General features: G+C 38.0%; 1 protein-coding gene and 1 pseudogene across 2 annotated transcripts; both read left to right on the forward strand.

Annotated features, from left to right (window-relative positions):
- The first annotated feature begins 4,175 nt into the window (after positions 1-4,175).
- On the forward strand, positions 4,176-9,754 carry LOC307128557 (annotated as a pseudogene). Its single transcript has 7 exons — positions 4,176-4,242; positions 4,501-4,612; positions 5,070-5,261; positions 6,137-6,199; positions 6,340-6,389; positions 7,927-8,399; positions 9,747-9,754. The product of its transcript is annotated as an uncharacterized misc_RNA (transcript).
- Positions 9,755-9,968: 214 nt separating this feature from the next.
- LOC307127275 (uncharacterized protein) lies at positions 9,969-12,869 on the forward strand. The gene is made up of 4 exons (XM_079818407.1): positions 9,969-10,052; positions 10,218-10,335; positions 10,459-10,845; positions 12,007-12,869. The coding sequence occupies exons 1-4, from the start codon at positions 9,992-9,994 to the stop codon at positions 12,185-12,187; spliced, it is 747 nt and encodes a 248-aa protein (XP_079674533.1). The 5' UTR covers positions 9,969-9,991; the 3' UTR covers positions 12,188-12,869.
- Positions 12,870-13,593: the final 724 nt, after the last annotated feature.

Below are 13,593 nucleotides of genomic sequence, written 5' to 3' on the forward strand. Positions count from 1 at the left end.
GCTTACCTTTTTCTCAAAAAATCAAACATTTTCTAACCCAATCTTACGGCAGTTCTGTTGTTCAATCTATTGATTCGTGTTCATGGACACGAATTTCCAGTGTTGTTGTACTCGAGACTCGGACTCTGTCTTGAACTTGGTCTCAAGACCCTATTTTAATGGTCTTGGTCTTGTCATGAACTCATGTGCATTTGGACTTGGTATTGACTCGTACTCGAACATATTAGGAATTGGACTTATTCCCAAATCCACTCGAGTCCCATTCAAAATATTTCATGATTATTACTGTATGTTGATAATTTTTTTAATTGATGTTTGATTGACACGTCCAATGATTGGTGATTTTCTTGTGCGCAACTGTGCGCAACTGTGCACTGTGCCCACCAGGTTCTCTCACTCACCTGTGACCCGCCTGCTATCGCTTCTATTTTACGCTGTGTCCATCTGCCATCAACCTGTAGTGATCCCGCTTTCCAGAAAGTCACATTGCTACATTATTTGTCACTATGTGTTATTTTAATATATTTACTGTTTACAAAGTAGGACAAAAATGTCACAGAGAAAACCAAATCTTGTTTAATTAAATAATAAAATGAATACAGATACGATGACAAATGACGGTCTCAACACTGAGCATCTCAAAAATTAATGAACAATCAAAGATGGGTACAAACTAGATGATATAATGGGTGTTGTAGCCCACTATGATGCTCCATAATGGTTGAAATCAAATGCACAATGCTTTCCATATTTGTCATGTATGGGTGTGAGAGAGCAAAACCTCACTGTGAGAGCTCAGTATGTGGGTTAATGGTGGGGATGTTGAGCATCTGCCTTTGCATGTTTGTTGTAAACCGAACTGTAGGAGGAAGAACCTGCTAATATACAGATCTAGCATTGGTTTAGATAGAGGGGTTTCCCCCTTCTTTAGGTTCCACACATGTTCTTTCCAAGACACGTGCTTTAGCATTTTCTTTTAGCTAAGCAAATCATAATCATAAATATGTGACACCAAATATGTTCTATTTATTGACCTAGGATTTTAATCTAAATGCATAACAGACATGAATACATTTTCTACAGATGCTGTGTGTATGTGCAATGACACTGTACTTCCTGTGATGTGTAGATAAGCCCAGGAGCAGTTTCACATGTCAGGTTAGTTTGGTTTAGAGTGACGGTGAAAGTGTACCTGTGGCTTATTGATAGATGAGCTGTCTAACATATTTGCATGTGGTTTGTCTTTCACACCTCTCATTTTCCTCTTTTGTTGACGGTCCACTCATTAGTCATATTTTATTGACCGTAATGGAACATATTATTATTTGATTATTATTATTCTTTTTTTTATATGCAGAACCCATACTGATTATTGTTAGAGGATATGTATACCAAAAGTCAACACAAATCACTTTTTACAACAAGTTTTACTTCTGTAATTTGACAGAAACTGATTGGGCCCAGCGGCTGGTGAAAAGGATTGAAAGGAATTGTTTCAGGCAAAAAGGTTTATTTTTTATTTTTAAGAAAAGCATGTAAAGAGTAAAAGGACAAACCAATAACCAATAAATCATGCACAATAACTTAAAAATGTTAATTTATCAAAAGTTTGGCTCCACGCGGATGCATTACATTCATCAATAGTTGTAGTAAAGACATTTATAATGAAATATTTATGTTTCAAATAAATGCTGTTTTGTAACTTTACAAATAACGTTCATTTAACTGAAAATGCATAACTGAAAAAATGGCCTAAACCTTATTTACAGTCACTTTGGATAAAAATGTCTGCCAACTGCATAAACGTTATGTCACTCAGACCACTGAGAATTTATTTATCACTGTGATGACTTTTAATCCAGACGGTCGGTGATAAATCCTGTCTGAGGCTAAAGCCACTATCCAGTCATGTCTTCCACTGAGACCCCATGCAACCACAAATTAAGCTAATGGTTAGGTGTTTTTTTGGTCTTCTTCAGTAACATCAAAGTCCAGAAAGTGATGTCGATTTTCATGATTGAAAGGTTATTTATTGGCATTTATAGTTTCATGAAAAACCTTTAACATCCACGCAACCTTATAAACCCTATAAAGGTTCTTTATAGTGGAAAAAGGTTCTTTAGATTATTAAAATGTTCTTCAAACTAAAGGTGTGTTCACACTTGGCAGGTTTGGTCCGATTAAAACAAACTCTGGTGCGATTGCTCTGTTAGTGCGGTTCATTTGAATAAGCGTGAACGCTGAAAAGGTCTCGGTCCGCTTCCAAATTAACTGTTCGATTGAAATATGAAAGCAACACGGACCAAAGACATCCAAACAAACCACAAACAGGACGTCATATATTCAGGAGTTCTTAGCTGGTCAAAATACCATCATACGTAAGAACATACAACGATCACATTTAGTCCAGCACTAGGGTTGGGTACCGTTCACATTTTAACCGGTATCGGTACCGGTACCTGAAATTCGGTACTGGTACTGGTACCCAACGATACCTTTTTTCGGTACTTTTGGGATGTTTACATAAATAACTGTAAAGAACTTGTAAGTAATTTATAAAAGTGTCATTGACATTATGCAAGAGCTGCAGTGGTCTCTGTCTGCCATTGTCTGTGATGTTTGATTACCGTAATATGTACTAGTAAATAGTAGGCTACTAGGTACTTAATTTAATTCATGAAAACAACCATATTATTTTTTTTTTTAATTTCATTTCTATGAAAAGATTTCCCACAAATTATGTTATGTATTTTCTGATAATCAAATGAAGACATAAGACATTAATTTAATTTATCTTTTAATTTATGTAAACTTTTTTTGTCAAACAAAGGGATGCACAACTGAGATTTATATGGTTAAAATTAAAACATGAAGACAAATTTTCATTTATAAAAAAAAACTTAAAAAAATAACGTTTTGATAATTTATTATTATTAAATTAGTGTTAGTATTATTATTACATTGAAACGTATCTAAATTCTACTGTACAATAGTAATTTATTTGTCAAGTAGCCAAACTTTTATTTTGACGGGTTGCCATGAATTTGAGTTTCTGTGTGTTTATGATATGACGGTAGTTTTTCTCAAATGAAACGGTAAAATACGTCTACGCATTCATTCGCACAGAGACATGCAAGATTTGTATTTAAATGGTCTTTTTACGGTTTAATATTCACAGACACTAGTCTATCACAATATGCGTTCTCAGGTACTGAAATTTGGTACCGATTGATTTAATGTGAATCAGTACTCAGTAGTGCTGACGTAATTCGGTGGGTGCCCTTAAAAGTACAGAGTTCGGTATCCAACCCTATCCAGCACACAGCGTTGTTTTGGATGTTCATTAAGTTCCATTGCAAAATGAAAAAGAAAAGAAAAAACACCTGAAAAATGACAGTGTGAAAGTTAAGCACACCAGGACTAAATGTATTATCATCTTGTTTTGGTCTGGACCAAAAGAACCAAGAGAACCGAACTACAAGTGTGAACACACCCCAAGACTAAAATGGTTATTTTAAGGATGTTCACTGAAAGGTTCTTTGGGAAACCCAAATGGTTCTTCTATGGCATTGCTGTAAAAACCACCTTTTGGTATCTTTATTTTTAAGAGCATAGAGAGATCAGTCTATTGGTGTGATAACATTAGCAGAGTTTATGTCTATTGTCTTGTCATTGGTGTAGCACAACTCAAGCAAAAGTCACTTTCAAAAGAAGCAGCTTTCTGTCGGTCAAAGCGGCAAATTCGTATGACCAATTTGAACACGAGCAAAATCTGTGTGCAGGATATTTTCACCCTCAAAACAAAACTGATATTGAAATGACTGGATTTAGCTGAGCACATGCTATGACTGCATATTAAAGCTTAACCAAAAGAAAAATAGTCAATTAAAACATACAAAACAATTGACTTTGACTGAGAGAATACATTAAATGCCAATGAAATGGGGATGAAGCATCAACAAATAAATTAATGATGATTCCCAGTCCCAGGTTGGTCATCTTTTTCTTTTGATCACTCTGACCACTGGAATTATCACAGTCTCTGGGTAAATTAATTAGCTCAAAGTCATGTCTTCCACTGGGCACCCATGTTACCACAAGTATGGCTTGTGGGCGGTTTCCTCCTCTTTAATAACACTATCATAAGTTGGTCACTATCAGTTCGGCCAGTCGACATGAACAAGCTTATTTTCACAGTTTGTGTTTTCGGGGTGATTTTAGGGTCCTTCAGTGTGTTCGCCGGTAAGTGTTTTTTTTTTCTCTCTCTCTCTGTGAACAGTTTTATGACTTGTGCTAGGGTGTGAAATAAAGTAAGAGTAAAGTTAACGCTAGTGCAAATGTGGTTTCGGAGCTCTAGTTCTGCCAGTCTGCCACATAGAACTGAGTGGTTTTGTGAACATGTTGCCTTGTGTGAGAATGAAAATAGATAGCTTTGTAATGTTCAATCAATGTGATGAAATATGGATTAACCGTAGCAAATAATTTGTGTTACATGTTCAGATGGACCTCCGGCGAGTTGTTGCCTCAAGCTAGGATACATCAGAGTGCCTTTGGTGAAAGTTTTGAACTACAGAATACAAACTGAAGGACTGTGTCCCATAAACGCTGTTGTGTAAGTAAACTACGATGCAAATACCTAATAGGACAAATCAGCTGCAACAGTATAAGTAACTTTGCATCTACATGTGAACTATCAGTCATTAGAGTATTAGACTGTCTGCTTAATATCTGCTAACACTTTATTTGGATGCTCCCCAAACAGACATTCTACTAACTATAAATAACTTTACAAATAAAGGTCAACTTATTCTACTAACTCTACCCCCAACCCTGTTCTGACAGTCTACTAATACCCTCATGAGAGTTAGTTGACATAGTTGCAAAGTTACTTATTGTTAGTAGTCTAAAGTGGACAATCAAAATCAAGTGTAACCCAAATAAATAAATTACAGCCACTCATAAATATTTTTAATATGAAGTTATCTATACTAAAAGTCCATAAAAAGAGAAAGAAAATAGATAAATCAACAAAGAATGAGCACTTACAACAAAACATCCTTCTTTTCCAGGATCCAGACTGTATCTGGGAAAAGACTCTGTTCTGATCCTAATGGTAACTGGACAATGAGGGCCATGCGGAAGGTGAATGAAGCAAAGAAGCCCAGAAAGCAGGATCCTGTACCTGCAGAAGGAGCATCAGCGGAGGGAAGCAGAGGAAGGGCAGATCCTGTGACGGCAACAGAGTTGCCATTGAATAGCAGGTGGAAAACAAAAGCCCATAAGGGTCCCAATGTAAAGCGATCAGGCAGTGTAAATGGAAAGGACAATGAGTTGGAAGACAAATAATTGCAATTGCGAGTTTATATCACGCAATTCTGAGAAAATAAGTCAGAATTGTGGAATATAAACTCACAATAGAGTGGTGCAGGTATGACGTCAGAACCCGGAAGTCTCAATTCGTTGCTGGTTCCTTTGAGATTTTGCTATGGACTTTGAAGCAACTAATAATGTAAAGACTGCACATAATGTAATATGTATTACATTATTATTATAATAAAATGTTCATAATGTAATAATTTCCTCAAAAGGTATATTGATACTGTTTTTTTTAAACATTTTAACAGTGTTGGCATTTAACACTGTTTGTCATTTAACAGTAAGTATACCATATGCATACTAGAGGTAGAAGTAGTAGTGATAGTAGTAGCAGTAGTAGTAGTAGAAATAATAGTTGTGGTATTAGAAATAGTAGTAGTAGTAGTAGTAACAGCAGCAGTTGCAGTAGTAGTAGGAGGTGGAGGAGGAGTAGTAGAAGTAGTAGCAGCGGCAGCAGCAGCAGCAATAGTAGCAGTAGTAGTATGAGGTGGAGGAGTAGTAGAAGTAGTAGTAGCAGCAGTAGTAGCAGTATTATGAGTAGTAGTATGTGGAGGAGGAGGAGTAGAAGTAGTAGCAGCAGCAACAATAGTAGCAGTAGTAGTATGAGGTGGAGGAGTAGTAGAAGTAGTAGTAGCAGCAGCAGCAGCAGTAGTAGCAGTAGTAGGAGTAGTAGTAGTAGGAGGTGGAGGAGAAGTAGTAGTAGTAGTAGTAGCAGCAGCAGCAATAGTAGCAGTAGTAGTAGCAGCAGCAACAATAGTAGTAGTAGGAGTAGTAGTAGCAGCAGCAGCAGCAGTAGTAGTAGTAGTAGTAGTAAGAGGAGGAGGTGGAGGAGTAGTAGAAGAAGTAGAAGCAGCAGCAGTAGGAGGAGGAGTAGTAGTGGTAGTAGGAGGAGGAGGAGGAGGGGAGGAGCAGTAGGAGTAGTAGTAGTAGGAGGAGGAGGAGGAGCAGCAAAAGTAGTAGCAGCAGCAGTAGTAGTAGTAGTAAGAGTAGCAGCAGCAGCAGCAGCAATAGTAGTAGGAGGAGGAGTAGCAGAAGTAGTAGCAGCAACATTCGAAGTAGTAGTATGAGTTGCAGTAGTAGCAACAGCAGCAGCAGTAGTAAGATTAGTAGTAGTAGCAGCAGCAGCAGAAGGAGGAGTAGCAGCAGCAGCAGCAGCAGCAGCAGTAGTAGGAGTAGTAGTAGTAGTAGTAGTAGTAGCAGCAGCAGCAGCAGCAGCAGTAGTAGTAGGAGGAGGAGTAGTAGCAGCAGCAGCAGCAGTAGTAGTAGTAGTAGCAGCAGCAGCAGCTGCAGTAGTAGTAGTAGTAGTAGTAGTAGTAGCAGCAGCGGCAGCAGCAGTAGTAGTAGCAGCAGCAGCAGTAGTAGTAGCAACAGCAGCAGCAGCAGTAGGAGGAGTAGCAGCAGCAGCAGTAGTAGTAGGAGTAGTAGTAGTAGTAGCAGCAGCAGCAGCAGTAGGAGTAGAAGCAGCAGCAGTAGGGGTAGTAGCAGCAGCAGTAGCATCAGCAGTAGTAGGAGAAGCAGCAGCAGCAGCAGTAGTAGTAGTAATAGTAGCAGCAGCAGTAGTAGTAGTAGTAGCAGCAGCAGCAGCAGCAGCAGCAGCAGCAGCAGTAGTAGTAGTAGTAGTAGCAGCAGCAGCAGCAGTAGCAGTAGTAATAGTAGCAGCAGCAATAGTAGTAGTAGTAGTAGTAGCAGCAGCAGCAGCAGCAGCAGCAGCAGTAGTAGTAGTAGTAGTAGTAGTAGCAGCAGCAGCAGCAGCACCAGTAGTAGTAGTAGCAGCAGCAGCAGCAGCAGTAGTAGTAGTAGTAGCAGCAGCAGCAGTAGCAGTAGTAATAGTAGCAGCAGCAATAGTAGTAGTAGTAGTAGCAGCAGCAGCAGTAGTAGTAGTAGTAGCAGCAGCAGCAATAGTAGTAGTAGTAGTAGTAGCAGCAGCAGCAGTAGTAGTAGTAGTAGCAGCAGCAGCAATAGTAGTAGTAGTAGTAGTAGCAGCAGCAGCAGCAGCAGCAGCAGTAGTAGTAGTAGTAGCAACAGCAATAGTAGTAGTAGTAGAAGCAGCAGCAATAGTAGTAGCAGCAGCAGCAGCAACAGCAGTAGTAGTAGTAGCAGCAGCAGTAGTAGAAGCAGCAGCAGTAGTAGTAGTAGCAGCAGCAGTAGTAGTAGTAGCAGCAGTAGCAGCAGCAGTAGCAGTAGTAAGAGTAGCAGCAGCAACAATAGTAGTAGTAGTAGTAGTAGTAGTAGTAGTAGTAGTAGTAGCAGCAGCAGCAGCAGTAGTAGTAGTAGTAGCAGCAGCAATAGTAGTAGTAGTAGTAGTAGCAGCAGCAGCAGCAGCAGCAGTAGTAGTAGTAGCAGCAGCAGCAATAGTAGTAGTAGTAGTAGCAGCAGCAGCAGCAGCAGTAGTAGTAGTAGCAGCAGCAGCAGTAGCAGTAGTAATAGTAGCAGCAATAGTAGTAGTAGTAGTAGCAGCAGCAGCAGTAGTAGTAGTAGCAGCAGCAGCAATAGTAGTAGTAGTAGTAGTAGTAGCAGCAGCAGCAGCAGTAGTAGTAGTAGCAGCAGCAGCAATAGTAGTAGTAGTAGTAGTAGTAGTAGTAGCAATAGTAGTAGTAGTAGTAGCAGTAGTAGTAGTAGTAGCATCAATAGTAGTAGTAGTAGTAGTAGCAGCAGCAGCAGTAGTAGTAGTAGTAGTAGTAGCACCAGCAGCAGTAGTAGTAGTAGCAACAGCAATAGTAGTAGCAGCAGCAGCAGCAGCAGTAGTAGTAGTAGCAGCAGCAGCAGCAGTAGTAGTAGTAGCAGCAGCAATAGTAATAGTAGTAGCAGCAGTAGTAGTAGAAGCAGCAGCAATAGTAGTAGTAGTAGTAGTAGCAGCAGCAGCAGCAGCAGTAGCAGTAGTAGTAGTAGTAGTAGTAGCAGCAGCAGCAGCAGCAGCAGCAACAGTAGTAGTAGTAGTAGTAGCAGCAGCAGCAGCAGCAGTAGTAGCAGCAGCAGCAGCAATAGTAGTAGTAGTAGTAGTAGTAGCAGCAGCAGTAGTAGTAGTAATAATAGTATCAGCCGCAGCAGCAGCAGCAGTAGTAGTAGTAGTAGTAGTAGTAGCAGCAGCATTAGCAGTAGTAGTAGTAGTAGCAGCCGCAGCAGCAGCAGTAGTAGTAGTAGTAGTAGCAGCAGCAGCAGCAGCAGTAGTAGTAGTAGTAGTAGCAGTAGTAGTAGTAGTAGCAGCCGCAGCAGCAGCAGTAGTAGTAGTAGTAGTAGCAGCAGCAGCAGCAGCAGTAGTAGTAGTAGTAGTAGTAGCAGCAGCAGTAGCAGTAGTAGTAGTAGTAGCAGCCGCAGCAGCAGCAGTAGTAGTAGTAGTAGTAGCAGCAGCAGCAGCAGCAGTAGTAGTAGTAGTAGTAGCAGCAGCAGTAGCAGTAGTAGTAGTAGTAGCAGCCGCAGCAGCAGCAGTAGTAGTAGTACACTCTAAAAAAAAAAAGGTTCTATATTGCACCAAAAATGGTTCTTGGCTCGTAATCATAGGGGAACCTTTTTTAGTGCTATATAGCACCAATTTTGGTGCTTCAGTGGTTCTTCAGCGGTTCTTCAGGGGTTCTTCAGCGGTTCTTCAAAGGTTCTTCACCGGTTCTTTGACTAAGGTGCTATATAGCACCTCTGAAGAACCGCTGAAGAACCACTGAAGCACCAAAATTGGTGCTTTATAGCACTAAAAAAGGTTCCCCTATGATTACGAGCCTTTTTTTTTAGAGTGTAGTAGTAGCAGCAGCAGTAGCAGTAGTAGTAGTAGTAGCAGCCGCAGCAGCAGCAGTAGTAGTAGTAGTAGTAGTAGTAGTAGCAGCAGCATGCAGCTGCTTTAATTTTACATCATGATGTAGAGGAAGAGGGATTGATGTGCACTGGTTCATAGATATTCCATACTGTGGTTTCTGCTGTACTTGATGGATGGATGCATGTATGGGTGGTGGGTGAATGAGTGAATGGGTTTAGGTTACATGAGATTGCAGTAATTTTAGAAACACTGTATTATAATGAGAAGTCATAAAAAATTTAAAGAGGAAATACAAAAAATGTATAAATGGAGCAATTCCAATAGGGTCCTCACACCATCGATGCTCGGGCCCTAAAGATGTGTACAAAAATGGTTCTGTCCTTTCATATAAAATTTGTTTAAGTGTTATTATTTTATATTTACAGATGTGCTGTTTTGTTTGTTTATATTTTGATGATAGACCCACTTATGTATGGTATATGTAAAAAAAAAAAAATTCGTTTCGTTTTTTTGTGTTTTGGTGTATTTAGCCATGCATCCACACACTTGCGTTTTTCTCAGAAACACACACACACACACACAATGGCTAATTGTTAATTTATAATGAATATTTTTTCATTATTAGTCTATTAGTCTATAGTGCACTGACCGATAAGGGAAGGGAGTGCTATTCTTATGCTGTTCTTAAAAAATAAAATAAAAACTCACATCAAAATAACTAATTTCAAAAAATGTATTATACAATAAAAGGTTGTCTTTGTTGTGCGTGCAGAAGTTTTTTTTTAACTGAATGAGATGTGCTGATGCGCTTCTGAAAGACCTCCCTCAACACAGACACTTCACCCCAGCAGTGTGAAGCAACAGTACAAGATGACATTTACTTTGTTTACTGCTTTTCTTTTCTTTGTACTGTGGATGAGCGCTATATGTGGTGAGATTTGACCATTTCAATTCTTAACAAAATACTGTGGTTTGACTTCAGTATACTTTCACTCAACTGAAGTTGAGCTTTATGAGTGAGTATTTGTGTGTGTGCATCTTATACTGTGAAAGTAATGATAAGTTACCTGAATCCAATGATGTGCTTCTCCAATAGGTGATAGTCGTACACCAGACTGCTGTGTTACTGTGACAGAGATCAGAATACCAATTGAAAAAATTGTGAGTTATAAAATACACGAATCATCAGGAGTATGTGGTGTTACAGCTGTAAGGCAAGTTCAAAGTTATAATAATCTATCACTATTTCAAATTGTACTTTTTTTTCTTTTTTTTGGGGGGGGGGGGGGTGAATAATGAAATAATAAGCTGTGAAATATTCTTTTTTCCATGTTCAGATTCAAGACCAAGATAGGCAAAGTTATTTGTTCAGATCCAGAAAGCAACTGGGCTCAGAAAGCAATGAAGAAAGTGGATGGGAGAACGACAATACAACCTTCCAAAGAACCTACTATGTGCTATAGAAGTACAACAAACACAATCCCACCCGTAACTACAACAAACAGAACACCAGTAACAGAGACTGAGACCAGCACAAGTACAACTGCACCATCAACAGTAACGAAAATCGAAACATCTAGACCGGAGACGGAGATCACCATACCGACCACCCATGATCGCCCGGCAAGCTGCTGTCTTACTGTGACAGACACCAGAATACCAGTTGAAAACATCTTGGACTATGACATACAAGATACAGTACAATGTTCTATCAGAGCTATAAGGCAAGTTTAACGTTATTATAATATAACAATATAAAGTGTCACACAGAGTTTTTTTTTTACTTGAATAGGTTCCATAGCATGAAAAATGTAATTATTTGTTCAAATCCGTGGGACAGTTATCCAATATGCATTATGACGGCACTCTCTCCGACCTTCCACAGAACGGTATACGTGTGCACTTCAAGAATAGCAAAGTTGATCGCTCCTCAAGTAGGGTTTACGTTTAAGTTCCTTGGAGTCAGATAGACCCCAAACTTTTAGAGCGATTGCGGAAGTATAGATTTTTTACATGGCAAACTATATATTTTTTTCCCCTCAATTATACATTTATGCTGTGTTTTTGTGGATATTTGGTAGTTTTTTTTTTACCCTGCACAATTACTTAACTACGGCATAAATTGGCTCAAGAATTATGTTAACATAACATAATTAGCTTGAACATAATACTGCAATACATTATTAATTGGCATTCTGCTGTCTGTCAATGTTACAGCAGCTTAATGGAGGTTTATCCTCTATTGAAGAAGCACATCTGTAATCTTACGCAAGTAAATGAATTATCTTATAGTCTGAAAACACATGTACACTCTTTTATAAAGCTATAATATAATCTCCACTGAAATAAGGGTTTTACAAGTTTCTCCAAGCCAACCGTTTCAGTATTTCTTAAGTGTTCAAATAATTAAGTCACATGATAAAAATCAAAAGGAACTCCTTACATCCGTATTGCTTATTGCTTCATTAGCTATAAAGGTGTACTTGAAATTATATTTAATTTGTTCTGTCTCAGCTTCAGTTCCTGCTGTTATGATTGTTGTAATTGTTAAGATCAACTTTGCTATTCTTGAAGTGCACACATATACCATTCTGTGGAAGGTCCCTTTGTCAGAGAGAGTGCCGTCAAAATGCATATTGTCCAACTGTCACATGGATCTGAACAAATAATTTCAGTTTTCATGGGATGGAACCTATACAACCTATACATGTAAAAAAAAATAAAAAATACCTCTTATTAATTACACACTCATCATTTACTTTTTTTGCTTTTTTTTGTTGTTTTGTTTTGTTTTAATATTTCAACTATTATTATCTATTTTTTCTTATTGTGCTCCATAAAATACAATATTAAAACAATTGATGTACACATTTGCATATTTACAGATTCATAACTGTGGAGAACAACACAGTTTGCTCTTCTCCAGTAGAAGACTGGGTCCAGGATTACATACAGAGCTTAAACAAAAGAAAAGCAACTGAAAAAACTGACAAGACAGAGTTTGCCAATTATTACTTTTGTTTAAAGAAGGAACAAGCTAAATACTTTTGTGTCAAACAGCCTTAAAACGTCTTCTGTTTGAAAAGTTTGGACAACTTTGTATGGCTTTTTATGTATATTGATGATAATCCCAGGATGACTGAATGACTTCTAACTTCTAATAAATGAATAAGGTGATGGTAGTGGAAAAAGCACTTTGGTTTCACTCACAAACTTCATCTCCGTTTGGTTCATTCATGTTGTGCGGTGACTTTTATTTTGTGCTTTGTTTTTTTCTTCTTCTTAATTTAATTAATTTAATATAAATGTAAGTATAAGTAATTTAACTAAAACATAATGGCAATAATTAATTATACATATAATTCATATTACGCTGTGGTTTTGTATATGTAGGCCTATGGTTCAGAAGAGCATTTGTTATTAAAGCAGTAAATACCTTTTTCTTTTAAAGCTGTATTTCATGCATTTTGTGTTTGTTGGAAAAAACAGTTGAGAAGAGAAATTAAAGGAAGATAATGTAAAAAGCATCCGGAAATTACTTCTAGACAGGGCTCACAAGGTTGTGAGTCTGACCTCACACTGTATAGGCTACTGTTTGGTTAAATATAGTCTATGTAAACTCACATGAGACATAGACTCAAGTCAAATCAGTGCTTAAAAATATTTTTTTATTCTACAAGAGCAATGTATGCCCCTCTTGTTGTGCATGTTTTATTGGAGGCTGTCAGCTGCAGAATAAAAATGTGTCAAATATAACTGTAAATTTGTTTTATATACAATTGCATCCAATGCCTGCAAACCTTAACGTGATGATTTTGTTGCTCCCAACTCGTCACATATTGACGCTTGGTCAGGACCATGGACTGTAAAAAAATAGGACCCCTTTATGTCACTTTTTAACTCCCAGGGTAGCCTACCACTTTAGCGTCCTTTTTTCGACGTGCAGGGTACTCCATTGATTTCAGTTTTTGCCCCATGCGTCAGATAAAGACAAATTCAATTATTTGCATTTGTAAAAGCAGACATGATTTTATGAATATTTATAGGCTACTTTTATATTTTAGAGCAACTAACCCCACTCCTACACTGAAAAAACAGGAAAACACATGTTGTCCAATGTACTTAATCGTATTATTTGTGATCTACGCAACAAATTTGTGTTTCTCTTCTAAACATGATTTCATTGCTTTCGATTAATGTAATTCTCTAAAATGTGCAATCTTAAATTATTTGGGGTGAATGTGAACCAATTAAGTACTCGAACATGATTTTTGCTGAAACTGTAGTTCCCAGCATGCTTTGCTTGGGACTTGACGACTAGAGTAAAATTGTTGAAATTAAGTATTATTTTATGTGTTTTTGGGCAAAATGAGAAAAAGAAAAGGGGGAGACTTTATATTGTTTATTAGTGTTTAATGTTTAATTATGTTGGAATTATTCTAACCATTTAAAGGGGTCATAGAATGGTACAT

This window comes from Gobio gobio (assembly GCF_949357685.1).
Source record: "Gobio gobio genome assembly, chromosome: 6".
NCBI classification, from domain to species: Eukaryota; Metazoa; Chordata; class Actinopteri; order Cypriniformes; family Gobionidae; genus Gobio; species Gobio gobio.